Source organism: Triturus cristatus, chromosome 3_1 (genome assembly GCF_964204655.1).
Source record: "Triturus cristatus chromosome 3_1, aTriCri1.1, whole genome shotgun sequence".
NCBI lineage: Eukaryota > Metazoa > Chordata > Amphibia > Caudata > Salamandridae > Triturus > Triturus cristatus.
This window is the reverse complement of record NC_140583.1, coordinates 857,055,361-857,075,669: the sequence shown is the minus strand read 5'-3', so window position 1 is coordinate 857,075,669 and position 20,309 is coordinate 857,055,361. Positions and strand designations below refer to the sequence as shown.

The window sequence follows — 20,309 nt, the reverse complement described above, 5'->3', positions numbered from 1 at the left end:
CTGTTGCTTCCTCCATATATTAATCTCTAAGTATATTCTCATGGTATATTCTACAGTCATGTGAGTGTAGATATAATCAGCTTACATTATGATACTTTTTTCATTTTTGGTCCACACTTCTCTGTACTGTGCTGAGATGTAGAATGTTTGTACTTTTTTTTTCTTTGACATAATGAATTGGGCATGTCTTTCACGAATATGACACTTTACAACGCACGCGTTACAACGCGTGTCATTACAACAAACTTTTTACATCACAAAATCCATTACAACGCATGTCTCTACAATGCATGTCATTACAACGCATAATCCATTACAACGCAATTACTATTCTAACTCTGCCGGGGCTTTACTTTGGGGAATGCGTTGTAATGGATTATGCGATTTAATGACATGCGTTGTAATGGATTTTGCGTTGTAAAACATTTGTTGTAATGACATGTGTTGCAACGCGTGCGTTGTAAATGATGTTCCCCTTTTTCACATTTTCTACACTGTTTCCGATACAATCAAGACATGGACTGTAGAAAGTTGCTTGAAAATGCGCTTGGGGATTACTTTGTGAAGGAAGAGGCACACACTTATGCAGCTCAGTGTCTTGCCCTAAGGCCTAACCCTGCATCTAACCCTCTTGAGGTGGCCACCCCTAGCTGTGCAATCCTTTGGCCATGCGCACCAGGAGTTTGGTTGCAGGTCCTCATCTATGACCTCGCCCTGTGCCCGCCCCTCCATGACCACTTAATACTTTACTTGCTCAGCCTTTAGCCATTCACAGCAAAGGTTGACAAAAGGGTCTAATGGTCAGTGATGTTTGGCGGCTACCTACCTGCAATTGACGTACCCATCCTTTAGAAGAATGAAACTAAAAAAACAAAGACACACACCAAATGTTCTTCACTTCTGAAATATCCAATACATCTTGCATCTTTTGAAAGCTTACAGACAAGCTTAAAGGTTCTAACCATTAATTTAGGTATTTGTATTATTCCTTGTTCACAAAACCTACATCACACTGTCAGAATCATTGGTTGATCCCATTAGTGTTTTCAACAATGTTATTTACATATAATCAGTAATGTGATGAAATATGTGTGGTTATTAGTAGTGCATGATGGGGGCCCAAGTTATAGTTAGTTTGCCATACTATAACTGGCATTATAAAAAAAATATTTGGTTGTCTATGTGGAAACTTAAATTGGAAACAATGAGTTCTTGCTGGTGCCATTAGAGCAAATTGAGAAAAATAAGGTCACTAGTAAATTTCTGGATTTGGGCCGTCTATTGGCTAAGAGAGACATCACGGCACATTGGAAGTCAAAGAAGGGCCCAAATATTAAGAGATGGAAATCTGAATTCAGTAAATGGGCGGGATGCGAATGCATTATTAGGTTACAACTAGCCACACAAGCGGATAACGAGAAAGTACTGGAGGCAGCAAGGGCTTGGTAAACATTGGCGGTACTTTTGAAAATCCCGAATGCTGAGGTAACTGATGACTCCAGGGCGGAGGCTCCTGCTGAACCAATCTGATACTTGCCCCCTGTCTACTGTGCAATACGATGAACAAGGTCACTAACCCTGGACATTCCCACTACACTTGACAAAGTTAGATTTCCCTATACAAAACGTTGTCTAGTCTTGGGGACCTCACCTGTAGCAACGCTAGATAATGAGACAACTAATATTGTACTTGGCACGCCGAAGGGGGGGGTGGGATAGACAGGAGGGAAGGGAGGATTGCTTAGATGAGTCACGACAAAGGGGCTCTATTAGAACATCTGATGCCAATAATTTACACGATTTATGATTATTTTTCTAATAGATGCTTACCTTGTTGCGAATAATGCTTGTGTATATGTTAGCTATGTCGCCAGCATGGCCATGATCACTCTACTAAATTTTAGCTATAAGACTCATATTGTTGCATGCATAGTTCGGAGATGCCTGTACAATTATATATTGCAAATAAATAAATAAAAAATTGGAAAAAAAATTAGAGGAACTTGAGAACTTTTACATACAGTCTTCATTAGAACTTACAGCATATCTTGGTCTCTCTACTAACAGCTTCTTTGATGGGGTGTTGGCTGCGCTATCTGATCGGGCATGTCTTACAAAGAAATAATTTGAATGCTTCTGCATATTACATACCGTCTGATCTTTATACCATCTACGTTGCTGTCAAATTGGGTTGTACCCATTAGATTGGCTAAGTGATGGATGTTATATGTTGTAATTGTTACACATAATTGTGTATTTTACATTTATATCTATAATATTTTTCTTTCAATATATTGGAATAAAAAATCTTTTTGTAATACCTCTTTGTTTGAATTTGAGTTCTCCAGACAACTATGTAATGTTATGTTGGGTATCGCTGTTGGCAATCCCATACTTTCAATTCTTTGCAGCAGAAGTCTCCTCTGTTGTAGCATTTCTACCCTTGATTGACCACTTTGTGTGAAAGGTATGTGCAGGTACCTTTTTCCACTGCTGCAAATTGCAATAGTTGTTAAACTATAACTGCCCTATTTGAGTGGTTTTGCGGTTTTTATCATTAGCTTGTGTCTCCATCCAACACCTTGGTATAATGTCTCTTTATCATTAGTATAATGTCACCTTCCTCACATATATATGATATTTGATTTGCACATAGAATTTCATTGCTTCCTTATCCATCCCTAATATCAGTACGGTTTGACATAAATCACACGACACGAATCATGCCTACAACATGCATAATGAAATGTTTTTGCCCCCTGCTGAAAGTAGTGTCACTGGTAAACAGCCTCTGCAACTGTTAATCATCAAATTCTCAGTTATGGGTCACAAAAGAAGGTGAGGGTGCATAAATAATAGAAGAGCAAACAACTGTTGTTACCATACAGCAACATTTGAACAATGAGGCTATTAATGCCTGTATGCCAAAATACATTCCTCTACAGGCAGCAAAAGACTGCACTGTCTTGGTCTCCTTCGTTCCTCCTTCAGACTTTGACTGAATGTTGAGCGCAGGCAAGCAACTCTATTAGTACCCTCGTTCTAAACTTTTTTGTTGGCTTTGTTAATCTCAGCTTTCTACATAGGCACTAATGGAAATTCATGCCTTTTTTTATTTCAAGGATGCTGTCACAATATGCACACTTGGAATTGGAACAGCATTTGGAGAGTCAATTCTTGACAACACTCCCCGCCATGCTACGATTGTTACACGGGAGTATAGCGAGCTTCTCCGTATCGAGCAGAAGGACTTTAAAATACTATGGGAGGTAAGTCTGAAGATTTTCTTGTTTTAGCGCCTATGTGCTGAATATTTGTATTATCTTTAATTCAGAAGTATTTAAGTCAGTCAATTTATATTTTTTTCATGATTATCAAAAAGGTGCTTTGACAATCTGAGGGTGGTGAGATAAGATCCTAATGTTGCAATTAAAGGTGAGCAGTGAAATTTTATAGGCATATTTAATATGCAGTGGAAAGTTTGTTCTACAAAGCAGGCAGATTTTAAGTGACATTTCAGGAGGATTCACAACCTCTTTTCATTTTTTCCAATATTTTAAGAACAAATAATGTTCTTAGATTCAGAGACTGATCGCTGGCCGTCAAAGAGCAGGGCAAAGGTACCACCTTATCAAAATAGTTAACAGGGTGTAGTGGTTAAGTGGATTCATGCATCCACTTCAGGGATCTATGTTTGATCTTAGGGTCACAGGTTCAAATCAAACACATTCTACTCACCCTTTCAACTTCCAAAGTCAATAAATGAGGGTATTTGGACAAAATATCAAGTTGGAAATATCGGGAGACAGAAATATCTGAAGAAAAATATTGTGTGACAGAAATATCGTTGTCAAGAATATCGTTTTTTCAGGTGATTAATATCGTTTTCTTAGTATTGTTTGTATAATTGTTATTAATTTTTCTTAAATACAGTTTGTAATTTTAATGTAAATGATTTTTTTATTTAATTGTTAATAGTAATTTATAATGTTGTAGCGGGTTGTTGGGTTGGTAGGGGGTTAGGGTAGGAAGTTAATTAAGTAATAATTAGTTACCAATTAACCTCCCCTTTATTTAGTATGCTTGTGATTGATAATTAATATGTTTATTATGTAATATTGATTTATTAAACTTATATTTTTAGATGCAGGTTGCTACGTTTGTAGGGGGACAAAGATATTACTAATTACCAAGATTCTAAGTCTTTCCATTACTTCCACCACAAGACTATTACTGGGCAGAGTCACCACTATAACTGAACTCAATTCAAGGTTGATACATTCCTTGCAGTTTGTTAGGAATTCCCAATCCAAGATGGCACTTTTTTCCCTTTGCTGATGTCACTTCCTGCCTAGATCATGTGCAGGGAGGCCTGACCTTAAGAAGGATGCATGGCATCAAATGCAGGAAATATTAATCACTACTTTCATCATCCCCTTGTTACTGATTATTGCCCCTACTTTTATATTTAGAATTCATTGTCTCTGTGAACCTTTCACATCCTTTGTTAGTGAGGTGGAGTCTTGGCTACAGGAAGGACTCGCCCATTCATCTGGCAACCAAGAAGTGCAAGAAAGAGTACCCATTCCATCTGTTTCTTTGTTACATAAAATAGGACAGTTAATACAATACTGGTGCTCTACCTATACAAACATAGTCTCAGATTTAGCAGATTAGGCTGATGCACAAAAATAAATATATTTGCCTTACATAACACAATGTGTGGGGTCATTCTGACCAGTGCTATTTGATCTCTGTTAAGTCTTAAGTGAAATGGGTGAGACTAGCAGCAATATTACAGTATCTTTTTAGGGCAAAGATGGAGCAACCCCTATCGGGCCAATTTTGATTATTGCATAATGTGAGATTATAATTTCAATTAAAGTGGACATAAAAAGGAATGGGCAAAACTGATTTTTCTCAGATGTGGTCCCTCTGTCACATGTGTGTCGATTAGTCATAAATGAGTGGTCATTTCGTAGTTTTGGTCACAATGTTGTATTTAAAAAGTAGAAATGTGTTGTATTACTCTCATAATATATGTATGTATATGTGATGTTGGGAATGGCCCTTTTTACAGGGTTACCCTAAACATTTTGCCTTCCTGCTCCACTTTTTGCTGACCTCTTTCTGTTGACTTTAGGACTCTGAACAATTTACCACTGCTACTCATTGCTCCTTAATTTGATTGGGCATACTTCCTGGCCACAATGCCGCCATACGTGTCCGTCTCATTCAGTGTCTTTCGTGTTCTTGAAGTTCAAAAAATGGAAATAATGTATCCCCATTTCATCCTGTTTCCTTCATATCCATGTATTCTTGTATGGTGACAAGAATGCCAAATCAACTGAAGGTGCATTGAAATTGTACGAACATTTATAATAATTGCGGTGTTCACAAGAAAACTGTCTGTGATGTTCAGATTACACTGCAGTTTAAGAACGAACAGATAGGGTTACTTACAATGCGCACTTTAAATATATGATCTTAAATAACTGAGAAAGAAAAGAACAGTCTGTGATTGGTGTATAAAAACACGTGGTCATGTTTAAATCATGGATTGCTTTATCTGTGAACAAGACTCAGCACAAGCCGAAACGCGTCAGGAGGATTAATAAGCAAGCCACTGGAATTGGTTGTTGGAAGGAAAAATATATATATATATATATATATATATATATATATATATATATATATATATATATATATATATATATATATATATATATATATATATATATATATATATATATATTCACTGAAAAAACCATAGGTTTCACACATGTTATAGTTAGCGGAAATTTTACTGATAAAAAACCAATGAAATTCCCCCGTTATAGTTAGTGCAGACAACTATAACTCACGCGACCGCAATCCTCTGCTGATGCTAATACTGTATTTAGACACTTATTTGCCCATGTCTTCTTCCATACATTTTTAGCTATACATATATTACAAATATTTTTTTTTCATAAAGACACATATGTCATCAGCAGAAGATTGAGTTTAGTTGCCTGCACTAACTATAACAGGGGAATTTCATTGGTTTTTTATCAGTAAAATTTCCGCTAACTATAACATGTGTGAAACCTATGGTTTTTTCAGTGAATTTGCAAGGTTTTTTAAATGCTAATTCCTAACTATAACGTGTGTGAAACCTATGGTTTTTTCAGTGAATTTGTACATTTTTTTAAATGCTAAGTTACTTCACGCCATTCGTGGCGTGCGCGCCCACTTAACGCAGTTTGTTCCGTGCGCGCACGGTGCGCTTCGCGCACCGTGCGCGCACAGTGAGCACGCGGTGCGCTTCGCGCACCTCGCGCCCACTTTACGCAGTTAGTGCCGTACACGCACGGTGGGCACGCGGTGCGCTACACGCACCGCGTGCCCACGTTACGCTAGATGGGCCATGTACGCACGATGCGCTTCGCGCACCGTGCGCACATGGAGGACATATGATGCACTTCGTTTTTAAAGGTAATATTTTAATTTTTCGCAGTATTTATAAGCCATGAACAAATGGTGCCCTTCGGGCACCATTTGCACACGGGGTGGAGAGAGTGTGGATAATTTTTTTTTTTATATATTTTTTTTTAATCTTTTCGTTTTTTACTTATGTGATAAGCCATGCACAATTGGTGACCTTCGGTCACCAATTGCACACGGGGTGGGGTTAGTGTGGATATTTTATTTTTTTTAAATATTTTTTTACCGTACGCGTACGGTAAGCGTAATCGGCGAAATTGGCGAAAAAATAAAAATTCAGTTTTTGGCCTTGGGGGATCTTTGGGGACTCCCTGTACATGGCTATGTGTGTGGGAGCTGTCAAAACAGCCCCTTTAAATGTTTTTGTGCTTTGTTTGTTAATCATCTCTCTCAGTGCGAGAGAGAAAATGGCGGCCGCCGCTTCCTGGTTTTGGCCGATTCGAATGTTTACTAAGATCTAAGCCAATCATAATCGCGCTCGCGCACGCCACCGTACGCGTACGGTAAGCGTACCGTAAGCGCACCGTAAGCTGGCTCAGAAATATATATTGATTTAAAGGCTATTTTCTCAGAATCTACTGAACAGATTTACACCAAACCTACAAAAGGCACTTCCTTGACCTGAGGACTACCTCTCTGCCAAATTTCTAGTAATTCTGTTCAGCCGTTCGGGCTGTAGCCCTGTCTAAAGGTCCTACGGAAAAATGCATGGGAAAAACGCGTTTTGGGACCCCCCTTTTATCTCAGCCCCCGCTTGACGAATCCCCCCGAGACTTTCAGGGTAGGAGCGGAGCGTAGCGCCCCACCTATTTTGAAAAATTTGCGAGGATTCGTCGACCGGCGCCAAAGTTATTCAAAATAGAATGTTGCGGATTTTCTATGGAAACGGGGTCCTAACTATAACTACCTACTGGCGACCGTTGAAGAACATAGCTTTATTGAATGTAGAGTCCCGCCCCAGTGGGCGTTACCTGGGGCATCATGGTCCTGGTAGTCCGTTATCCTGTCCCCAAAGACTCAATAGTTCTCTTAACCAAGTGGCATACTCGCTTATGTCTCTGTAAAGCTCATCAAAGTGAAGGGCATGCCAACACCCCTCTCATGTTGCCTAATCTTTCCTGCGACAATAAAGCTATGTTCTTCAAGTACCGCTTTTTGCCTCATTACCTGCCAGTGATCAAGGGCTCGAGGAAGCCCGAAACGCGTATGGCCCTGAATCGCGTGCTGCCTTCTCTCCCATGAAGCCGCCTGCGATGTTTTGTGTGGAATCCTGTGGTGTGTGACATCCTCTATGGGCAACCCTGCGTTCTTGATATATATATATATATATATATATATATATATATATAATCTACTGGCGGTCGCCAGTAGATAGTTATAGTTAGGACCGTGTTTCCATAGGAAATCCGCAACATTCTATTTGGAATAACTTTGGCGCCGGTTGACGAATCCTCGCGAAATTTTCAAAATAGGTGGGGCGATCCTCTCCGCTCCTACCCTGAAAGTCTCGGGGGGATTCGTCAAGCGGGAGCTGAGAAAAAAGGGGGGTCCCAAAACGTGTTTTCCCCATGCAATTTTCCATAGGGACCTTTAGTCCAAGGTACAGCCCGTTCGGCTGAACAGAATTACTTGAAATTTGGCAGAGAGGTAGTCCTCAGGTCAGGGATGTGCCTTTTGCAGGTCTGGTGTCAATCTGTTCAGTAGTTCCTGAGAAAATCAAAAGTAAAATCATATATATATGTGGGCGGAGCCTAACCACACATCTCATCCTGAGATCTGATTGGCTGTCAGCACTTCATCCAAGAAGTGTTGGCAGCCATCTTGGGACCGATATACATGATAGCACCTCATTAAAAAGCATTGCAGTTAATAGAAGGTTTTAAGACTTTAGTTACATTATAAATCATTTGTTGATGGTACCATACTCATTTTAGGAATTGTGGTATGTTCTAAGGTGATTTCACCATGTGAAAAAGCCTTCTGCTGGGATATCAAAATATTTTCTCATGCTTTTCCCACAGAGGTTTGGAAGGTGATCTATAAGCTAAACTGAGAGCTTATGTTCTGTAAATTCACATTATCTTTCTCAGTCATGTGAGAATGAAGTCTGACATTCTCAGTAAAACATGTACATCCAACAAGGGCAGAGACTGTCAGTTGATTCCTTTGTGTTCTACTGCAGCTTCCCAGAGTGTTCCAAAGAACAACTAGAGCGCTAACAGTCCTACTTATGATAAACTTATGGCACACCTGAAGCCATCTTGCTTGGATTAAAGTGGTAACTCTTAAAACATTTAATTTAAAAAGGAACAAAATGAGGGGGTTCATTTTTCCATAAAAAGTATGATTAGTGCTGCCGAAAGAAAAATTAGGGCACATTTTGAGTGACTTCTCAAATCCTCTTCTATTTCATTAAAAATTTTGACATGCAGAGTGAAACATGCACTTTCAATACCAGCAGCAGTTTTCCCTGGTGAGCAGTAGCTTTACTACAGTGATCTAATGAGCAAAAAGAGTGCTAACATTCTGAATTTATGGCAAATGTGTGACACATCTGAATGCCTTTGGAATCAAAGTAAAAAACTGAAAGTATTTCCTACTGAGGAGACTGCAGTAAATGAGGAAATTAGGAAACTTCATAACATTATAAGTCTGCCAAGATGGCCACCAGAGACAAAAGAGCCCAAATGTAGCCCAAATATCACCCAGATGTAGCCCAAGTATAGCCCAATGACAGAATGTCCCAGAGTGTTCTTAAAAACAACTAGAGCGCTTACTGTCTTCATTATGACAAAAGTATGGCACACCTGAAGCCATCTTGATTGGAATAAACTGGTAACACTTAAAACATTTAATTTAAAAAGTAACACAATGAGGGGGTTCATTTTGCCATAGAAATTGTGATTAATGCTGAAGAAAGAAAATGAGGGCACATTTTGAGTGACTTCTCAAATCCTCTTCTATTTCATTAAAAATTCTGACATGCAGACTGAAAAATGCACTTTTAATACCAGGAGCAGACTTCCATGGTGAACAGTAGTTTTACTACAGTGATCTAATGAGCAACTAGAGTGCTAACATTCAGAATTTATGGCAAATGTGTGACATATCTGAATACCTTCATGATGGAATCAAAGTAAAAAACTGAAAGCATTTCCTACTGAGGAGACTGCAGTACATGAGGAAATTAGGAAACTTCATAACAAATAAATCTCCCAAGATGGCCACCGGAGACAAAAGAGCCCAAATGTAGCCCAAAATCACCCAGATGTAGCCCAAATATAGCCCAATGACAGAAGTGTGCAAAACACTTATTATTTTGTGTTTTTGCAGTGTTATATAGTGCAGACTTGTCAGGTATTGGAGTGCTTTACATGAACATTGATTACATCACACAAGAACAAATTCATTTTGGTTGTAGACATGGGGAGACTAAGTGATTTGACCAGAATCACAGAATGTCGAGCTGAAGCAGAAACTCCAACCTGGTTCCCCAGTTGCAAAGTCTGCAGTTCTGGAAGTAACACCACATCATCTCCCCTAAGTGCAACATTTAATCAAGTGGTCAACTGGATAAAAAAACATAAAGGTAACAAATAATTTAAAAGTGCTTTCTCGCTATTTGAAAACTCAGAAAATATGTCCTTATTTTAGTCGTTTAGAGCACTAACCATAATTTTGATGCCAATAAGACCCTCTCATATATGTAATTTCTAAAGGAAATGCTCTAGGTATTACAGTTTTGATTACATCAAGATGACGTCAGGCGTTCCACACTTTTGTAATAAATATAGAATGTTAGCAATCTAGTTGTTCATTAGGATACTTTTGAGAGGCAGAGGCCAGGGGCACGGACTCAGAAAATTGAAGGCAGGTAGGAGGGTGCAAAGGCAACAATTTAACCACACTGAGCAGGCAGGAAGGGCCGTGGCAGCACAACAGACTATGGAGGGCAGTGGAAAGGGGGGCAGGGGCAACAAACCAACAATACAGGACTTACAAGAGAGGCTGTGGCAATGTAATAGACCATTGTGGTAGTACAACCATACATGCCAACAGACCCGATTCAGCCAGTAAACGTCCAATGTTTTTAAGCTCAAATGGGCTTTATTTTATCTGTCTCCTGTCTACAATCTCCTCTTTTTCAATGTAACTCAAAGGGGAAAATCAATACCCCAGTTTTTTTTCAAAATCTCCCTCTTACCAAGTTCAAAATGTTTGCAACTATGGTACATTGGATCATGGAAGGAAATGGGGTAGGGACATGGACTTGGATAACAGAGGACAGGAGGGACATGGAGAGGTGCACCAAACTGACCCTGCAGGGCAGGCATCAGGGTTTGCAGCAGCACAATACACCACACAGGGCATGCGGGACGGAAGTGCAGCACAACAATCCATAGAAAGCAAGAGGGAGGGGACAGGAGCATGCACATGGACAACAGAGAACAGAGGGGCAAGAGGCAGGACCATAATGGACAGACAGGAGAGAAAGCTGCAGCATAACAGACCATAAAGGGCAGGAGGGATGGATCAGGGGCATTACAATGGAACAGACAAGCCAGGAGGAAGGGAGTAGGGGTCTGCACATGTAAACAGAGGGCTGGGGGCAAGGGGACCGGGCAGGAGCAGCAAGATAGCCATGGAGGTCAGGCAGGATGGGCACTAGAAGCAAGACACACCATGAAGAGCAACAGTGAGACTGTGATGGCATACACACAGACCATGGAGGGAAGGTGGGAGGGGTTCAGGGGCAGCTAACTGACCACACAGGGAAGGTGGGAGGGGCCATGGAAGCACAGAAGACCATGCATGGCAAGTGGGAGGGTTAGTGGTAGCACAATGGCTATGATGGGCAAGAAGGAGGGAGCAGGGGCATGCACAAAGGACGATTGAGGATAGAAGGGAGGGTCAGGACCTGTGCACAGACAAGAAAGTTCAGGGGAAGGGGCCTCACAACAGACCGCACGGGGCAGGCAGGAGGAGCAGTTGCAGCACAACAGACCAGGGAGGGCAGAAGGGTGTGGAAGTACAATGGACCATGTAGGACAGGAGGAAGAGGATAGGGGCATGGCATGTGGACAGGCAGGGTGGAGGTGGCAGGGACAGGTTACAGTCATCTGACAATGCTAGGCAGGTGGGAGGGGAGTGGCAGCTCAACAGAACACTCAGAGTAGATAGGAGTGGCAGGTCCATGGAACATGGTGGGCGAAAAGGATGGAGCAGGGGCATACACAAAGACATCGGAGGGCAGGGGGAAGGAGAATAGGGGCAGCAAGCTAAGCACAGAGTTTAAGCAGGAGGTCAATGATGGGGCATAGAATTGGGCAATGGAGGGCAGGAGGAGTGGACTGGTACATCATACTAAATTGAGGGCAGTGGCAGCACATCAGACCATGCATGGCAGGACGGAGGAGGCTAGTCCATGGATTCACACAACAGAGGATAGGGAGGAGGGGGATGGGGCAGCAAGCTAACTGTTCAGAGAAGGCGGGTATTAGGAAGTTTATTGTTTTTAAAACGTGTGTCTGTGCGAACTACTTAAAATATGAACAAGTATGCAGCATAATCTCACTTTTATTCAGGAAGAAGAGAACGTTTGTGACTGTGACTCCGGGCTCACTTGGCAGACACACCCCCTGACCCTCCACCCCCTATCGCAAAATGTAATGCCCGTGAAAAGGGTAGGTGAACACAGTGTTATATAGAACATAGTCCTGAGAGCACGATTGAAAATGAAAACTAGATATAGGGTATGGTATAAACTATGCACCAAAAAGTGTGATATAAGATGAACCGGGCGTGAAATATAACATGCAATACATTGTGCGCAATGACAGATTCATTGGAGAGCGCGAGATAGCACAGGCACTAGCGCGTGCTATGCGATATGCACCTTGGAGTGTAATATGCACAGGGCAGTGTTGTGTAACCTAACTAGTCTCTAAAGTTGTAATATAAAATATGTGCTGGGGAGTGTAACGTTGCATATGCACTGTGACAAAGATATGGATCCCAGATTGTAATATGTATGGCATAGCACTGTGCGTTATAACATAGGCATCGAGGAAGGCACGTTAGATGGGGCAATATAACCCGTGCGAAGACAAGTGTGGCATGACATATTCACGGGGTGGTGTTACAGTGCACATGGGCTAGAGAGTGTCATAGCATATGCACTAGCTAGTGGAATACAACACAGAGGTGTGTGGCACTCAGCAGGCAATGGTGGGTGTAACACAGCATTGGGCTCTGCCAGGAGCGCGCTGTGACTCTCAAGTGATGTTCGTCCCCTTTCCAGAGAGTAAAATAAAAAGTATTACACATCCGGCAGTGGATGTGTGTTTTATTAACCGTGAGGGGGGTTTCTTGCATAGTTTTGATCGAATTTTTGTCGAATCCCCTTTGAATGGCTTGGTGTGCATGTGTATTAAATGTGCCCGTCAATAGCTACCCATGTTTGTATAAATAAACGACAAGGGTGTCTACCGGGATTAGGCACGGTAGGGCATCAGACATGTCAGAGCTTCACTAGTGGTGTAAATACATTCCACGTGGATTCATTGTATGCATAGTCGCCTTTTAATGAATATCACGCAAATCGTCATGGTGATAGGTACGTACGGTTTGTCCAGCATGTCCTAGGTGTGTCTATAAATATATATTTTTTAAAAATAATAATAAACAGTGGCCCTGGGGGATGGGGTCATCAAGGCCAATAAATTAGAATAAGAAGGGGAACCACACAGCCCCCCTTCTTAAAAAATTAAAATAAATAAAAGACTGGCATCGTGCCGGAGGCCACGCCCCCTCCTTGCAGCCCTCTGCAAACGCGCCCCCTGGCGAGTTGTAAGTTGGGGAATTAATTCCTCTTCAATACTGAGGGTCCCTGAGGGCCAACTAGCCCAACAGGCATCTCCAGTATGCACCGGGGAGCTGCGCTGCAGACAAGTGTTCTGAGGCCAAGCCCCTTTTTACACCTCTCTGTAACGCAGCTCTGTGGCGCTTACTGGAGGTACCTAGTGGTCTAGTTTGACCCTAGGGACCCTTAGGATTCAAGGGGACTTAATCTCTCAACTTAGAACAGCCACAGGGCGCGTTTACACAGTGGTGAAGGGAGGGGACGGGGCCTGAGGTGACGTGTGCAAACACGCACTATGGCACGTTTTAAATTGGGGATATAATTTTCCTTCAATACTGAGGGCCCCTGGGGGCTAACTAGCCCACCAAGTGCTTCCAGTAAGTGCCACTGAGCTGCATTGCAGAGAGGTGGTCCAGGCCGTGCCACTTTTTACACCTCTCTGCAACGCAGCTCTGTGGCACTTGCTGGAGGTACCTAGTGGGCTAGTTGGACCCTAGGGACCCTCAGGATTCAAATGAACTTAATCTCCCAACTAAAAACGGACACAGGGCGTGTTTACACAGTGGTGAAGGGAGGGGACGGGGCCTGAGTTAACGTGTGCAAAAACGCCCTGTGGCCTGTTTTAAGAGGTAGTTTTAATCACCCTGCCCTATTATATACTAGGGGCTTACAGAGGAGGTCATGCTAATCACAGGGGGATTTGGGATGTCATCAGTGATGTCATGAGTGATGTCACTGACCATGTCATGAGTGATGTAATATGTGACGTCATCAGCAGTGCATTGCGGGCGCGTGAGTTATAGATAGCTGAACTAACTATAACGGGGGTATTTCAATGGTTTTGTACAAGTGAAAAGTCCAGCTAACTATAACACCCCTGAAACCTATGGTTTTTCAGTGAATTTCTGAGGTTTTTTAAATGCTAATTCCTTACTATAACGTGCCTGAAACCTATGGTTTTTTCTGTGAATATATATATATATATATATACACACACACACACACGCACACACACACACACACACACACATATATACGTATATTTTGCTCAGTTCCATAAGCAACAAAATCCGTGCTAAATCAGCCTGCTTTTTAAGTCGAGCCTAGAGCAGCTCATGCGCTGCTTGCTCGGCTCGACTTTTAGTAAGGGGCTTTTGAAAGTGCTACCTTTGCTGGCCACCAGCTTGCTGTTACGCGCACAAGCGCGTGCAAGGTGCACATCTGCCCTGCCATCTGGCTTTCTACAACTGCGACCGCACCACTGTGCCCGCCCTCACTCCCCCCTCCCACTCCCTCCTCGTCAACTTCAGCGCGTGCACAGCTGCCCTGCCATCTGGATTTCTACAAGTGCTGCCGCACCACTGTGCCTGCCCCTACTCCTCCTCCCACTCCCTCCTCGTCAGCTTCAGCACGCGCTTGTTGTAGTATCGCCTCAGTTTTCAGCCTGCAGTCGAAGTGAACAGCGATGGCCTCTCTCACTCAACATTTGCTGTCCCTGTGTAATTTGTAGTGTTACTGTGTCAGCACGATTTTGATTTGTTATATGCCTAGCTTGGACGGCAAAAGGGCTTCTTTCGTGAGGCATGTTTGTCAAGACAGGCTGCTGTGGGGGTTGGGCATGCAGCCAAGAATTGGCCAGGCCGGGGAGCCGCAGTGGGAGCTGGGCTCAGGCAGTTGGGCAGTTGCTACTTTGGCTCTTGGTTTCAATTTCTTCATTTTTGCTTCCCTCGACATAGGCGTTCTCCCCCACACACCCATCATTGCATGGTATTCCTCTACCCTCATGGTATACTTAGAGGGTATCCGCTTTCCAGTTATGTTCCTTTTTGTCTGCACTACAAGTGATTCGTAATTTTGCAGCCAGACTGTAAATAAAAGCTACGTAAAACTGTCCTGCTACACCAATGCTTAGGTAGCCATATTTCTTCCAAAAGAAGCGCACTACATTTTCACGGCTTTCCATATTATGCAATGATTTTAGAACCACAGGAAAAATGACATTTGACTTTCGGGCGCTCCTTTTCCCCTTGTAATAAAGTCTTTCTGGTGTTCTCATTTGGCCATTTATCACTTTTCCAGAAACCATGCACCTTCAGTGGTTTTACACTATCTAATCAAATATTTCACCTCAAGAGTACCAGATTAACAGCCAAATACAGTAATAAGCAACTGGCAGATGACCAGTACAGCTTTGCAAAGGGTAACACTAGAGCACAAGACCCCACGTTTTCAGTTACATTTGAGAAAGAAACTGGCCTATTTGAATATGTGTTTGTGCTCACTATAAAAAAATTTAACATGATACCCCAGTCTTGGTGCATTATTCATTTTGCCAATTATTTGAACTTGCGTGTTGAGCAATGTCCATTGTAATGGGAGTCTATTTTTCGTTGTGACCAGGAACATTAAAACAAAAAAACGCATAGCTTTTGACTCACTCTAAAAAAAAATTAAAAAAAGAAAAGGCCTTGCTCTTTCAATTTGTCTTTGTTTTGGTCTTCGTTTCTCAAGATTGCTTGTTTACATTAAACAACAAATTGTGTTGTGGTTGGCCCTAACCTAAATCGACTTCTTCACCACCACACCGCCTTCACAATGTAAGCCACGGAATATATTGAACTGACCCATGTTACATGTGTAAACACACATTTAAGTGAAAATACAGTATTGTGCACAGTACCAGATGCTAACGTTCCACAGCTATGGCAAGCATAAAAATCTTGCTTACATCAATTTTCCAATCATCTCGTTCGCTCAGTACATATTTTTCACTTTCTTTGTAATAGTTCAAGCCAGCCTAGTTTGAGCACGCAAAGCGCTCCTACCCCGGGGGGGCACAAGACTGAAGATGCGATTATGCACCAGGGTTATATTTATACGTTGTATTGATGTAGTAGGAAAATGCCAGTTTGTATCATTCTAGGCCCTGCATTTGGCCACACAGTTGCGTTCTTGTTTGAGAGGTAAGTGTCAGTTTTATCACTTTTAAAAGTCCTACTTTTCAGAGCTCTTAAGTTGCAGCACTCCATAAAAGTGCTTGGTGTACAGAAGCGTGGCTAAAATTTAAAAACAAGCAATGGCATAGTCAATAGGTCTCGCCGTTGGGACCTTATAAGTGTTTTGCCATGCAACAGTTAATGTTGTTGCACCAAGGATTTTGTGCTGCATAACTAAATACTTATAAGGTCCCAAAAGCGAGACCTATTGGCTATGCCAATGCTTGTTTGGCCTGGCAATAGGAATCAGAGATTGTTCTCACCTACCCGTTTGCCTAGAATGCATTATAAAATGCACTTGGAAGCATCCATAAGGACACATGTTGTTCTTCATATAATCCCCAAATACGTCAGCAAATTGATGGTCTCCCAGAAGGGTATTACCCACAAAAGCCAGTGCTACCTTTAGCACTTTGCTGACAGATTCAGCAGAGAAGCAGTTCTCACCCGGTAACCCTGACAAACACCCTGTTGACAGAGCCAAACCCAAATGTAGGCCCCAGTTTAGCAACACTTGGTGAGTGTGAAGATGTGTTTAGTGCAACATCACTTATTCAACAGAAGAGTTCTGCCTCCTACCTGCTACATGATCTTTTCACTCCCCTTACCTCGATGGTCCTTGACCTGCTGCCCATGTTAACTTTTGTTTTCAGTTGCCGAGTTGCTTAGTTAACACCAAAGGGAAAGGGTCAAGAATGAAAATGTAAAAAAGTGTAAACAGTGCAAAAAGCCCCAAAGAAACTCATATACAAAAATAGAAAATCTATTGCCCTTACTCACATATAAATTCATAATGCATATAAGACAAAAGACACTCTTGATGCAAAACTTTAATGAGGTACATCAAGGTAAAAACGTGCAAATACATATATATTCCAAGTACTTTCCATCACACATCATCGAGGGCCAAATGTATAATTTTTGGAAATAACGAATACCTAATTTCGATTTTCTGCGAATCGCAACTAGGTAATCGCTATTCCAAATGTTTGAAACTCTTTTGAGTTTCATTAGCGATTCCTAAAGGGTCGCAAATAGACCTACCAGGTCGCAGTTCGCGACCCACTAGGAATCAACACCATCACAGGGATGGTGGCCTGCTGGGGTCAGCAGACCACCATGTCTGTGATTGCTTTTAAATAAAGAAGTCTTTTTTTTTTAATGCAGCCCATTTTCCTTAAAGGAAAACGGGGTGCATTTAAAAAGAAGAAATGAAACTTTGCAATTTAATTTTTTTAAGAGACGGCAGTGATCCGTGGAACCACTGCCTGCTCTTAAAAAATATTTGTTTTCCATTCTCAAAGGGGAAGGGGCACCCTCGGAACTCCTTCCCATTTGTGAATGGGTTACCACCTCCTTCAAGGAGTCGGTAAAATATGAATGTTTTGCGACCGTAATTCAGTCGCAAAACATTCAGACATCCCATTCAGATTCGGCATTTGGAAGGGACGCCCTAAACACGCCCCTTCCAAATACCGAATCGCAAACACAAATTGCGATTCGGTAATGTGTTACTGATTCCCAATTTGTGTTTCATACATATGTAAAAGCATTTTTGCGGTCGGAAACGTTTCCGACCGCAAAAATGCTCAATCTATGTGGCCCCAAGTGTTGAATCCAAATATATATTTTAAATTTCTAAAATGAATGTGGCAAGGAATGTGACAATTATATTTGTCGACGTGTTTCGGTGGGTAAAATTTATCATGACCACCTTCTTCAGGACGAAAGAAAAAATAAATATTTAAATCCTATGATTTGTAGATTTCACACTTTTTTGCTCTTCCCACACTGGCGTTTCTCTTTTTTTCATATTTTAATTTGCCACCCAATGTGGCGATGTGTCAGGTTAGAATGGTAAATTAAAAAGTCTTCTATGTTTCATGATACAGACACAGATACGCGTCATGGCGCTTGTATGTGCATACATAACGACACATACACATGCATCCCTGGACTCCTTGGGATGGGTTTTCTTTAGCAGAAAACCCACTACAAGCTTGCTGGCCTTATGTGTGCATGAGTCATGAATACATAGGCAGGCAGTTTAGCGACGCCTTGTATAGCAGAGGCTTATCAACTTCGTCAGTGCTTATTCTCTTTGTCACTATTTTCCTATCTTTGTCTTCTTTCATTCTTTTCTGCCTTTCTGTCTCTTGCTCTTAGTCAAAGTTTGATGTAGAAAAATACGTTTCTTCAGCCACCAAAAATGAGGGTAATCGCTGCTTCCATGTGCACAATTTTACTATCCCCACTTCCAACATTTGGATCAATAGCACGACTGTATTGGTTTTTTAAAGTTGTTTTTCTTTACTCCTCATAGCCGTACACAGTGGCGGTTTCTCTGTGTGGGCGTCGGGGCTCCGCCCCAGGTAATTTCCCAGTTAATTAATTTAACAAGTTTCCTTGGATTTTAAAAAAAAATAAATACCAGTACGTTTCTTAGTACGTTTCTTTTTTATTAAGAATTAGAAAATAAAAAAACGCAAAGAAAAAGAACACATCGCCGCAAACTTTAACATGGGGCACTGTCGTCAGTCTGCTGCCTCCCACTGTCAATACCCCCGCGCTGCACCACCTGCTATGTCTTTGCCGGCTGAGAACCTCACAGCCCTGAAGGCTGTGACGCCATCAGCAGGCAAAGACATAGCCTGGAGGCCCAGTCTCCACCCCCTGATGGCGTGGAGATTAAGTTAGCCCCGGGCGTTTTTTACACAAGCCCGGGATTGCTAACATCTCCACGTCAATCAGAGAGTGGAGGAGACAGGAGAGTGTGAGATTCACCCCCACCCCCTCCCAACTCGTCACAGGGCGTGGTGAGAAGTGAACCACCTGTCCCTGTGACGAGTGGATAGGACCCTCTGCGCAGACTCGGAGTAGTTCTTCCCGCGCATGTAGCAGCAGCCGCCATTTTCGGGACGGACTGTGTCGTGTCAGGAGCGGTGGTATGTATTACATTGTAATCCTTACTCACAGTAATCAATGGTCACGTTAGTGTTCAAACACAGCCAGTGCTAGTGACAAAGCCCCTGAGAGGGGCGAAGACCTAAACAAGTTACGTCATGCTGTGCACTATGGTGGACAGGGGGCATTGGGGTGTCCCAAAGTGGCCAAATGTAGCAGTCTGCTGTTGCGGTGAATTTGTACCTACAGTCGATAGAAGTTGCTGCACGTTGGAATGTACCACCCAAATGCAGGGGTGCAGCATTCGGCAGCACACAAGGGCAGTGGAATAGTGCGACAGTCGGCCCATTCCTGAAGAGATGGCAGTGAGAATCGGCAGTACCGCACAGCGCCAGCACCCCCCCACTCCCCTACTTTACGCTTTCCCACGTTGCCAGGTGCTCGACGGCCGTTTGTGAGAAGGAAGCCTCAGATATGCAATAAGCGCTGTCAGGAATGCACCAGTGTCATCAGAAACTGCTGCATGAATGTACTGATTGTATGCTACAAATGTGCAGGGGGGGATAGCGTGTGGGGGGCGGGGGTGAATAAACAAGAGGATTCGCAGGGCCCGAGCCCTGGAGCGAAGGCTGGGAGTACCTCGCCTGGGCAGTCATCTGAACCGTAGCTCACTCAATCCCACAGGTATTTAGCCTTACAAATACTCGAATGTTTTCGCAGCATTACTCCCTATCGGCTGCCCGGACCCATCCCTCCCCTCACTGCTCCCTGGTCCATAATTATAGTTTTATGTGCGCGGTTGAGCGTAATGTACCGTAGCTTACACAGAAACATGTCAAGCAAAACAAAGCGAGCCAGCGGGTCAACACAGCTGGTCGGCTTTTATTTTCTTTCAAATAAAAAACGTGGGCTGGCGTGAAGAATCGCCCACAGTGGCTAGTACTACGCCGTGAGTTAATATGCAGGTTTTTAAGCGCCAATTGAACGTGCCAATGTTTTGACAATATTGTATTGGGTGGAAAAACCGCTCTCGATAACATTGATTAAAGGTGCCAAACGAT

At 42.5% G+C, this 20,309-nt stretch overlaps 1 protein-coding gene across 2 annotated transcripts in view; it reads left to right on the top strand.

The window, feature by feature from the left end:
* Positions 1-20,309, top strand: part of RAPGEF4 (Rap guanine nucleotide exchange factor 4) — a 1,002,526-nt gene that overhangs the window by 260,314 nt on the left and 721,903 nt on the right. For both annotated transcript variants that reach the window (XM_085645283.1, XM_085645282.1), the window contains exon 4: positions 3,123-3,269. In XM_085645283.1, coding sequence (XP_085501409.1) covers positions 3,123-3,269 — 147 coding nt within the window. The remainder of the gene's footprint in view (positions 1-3,122; positions 3,270-20,309) is intronic.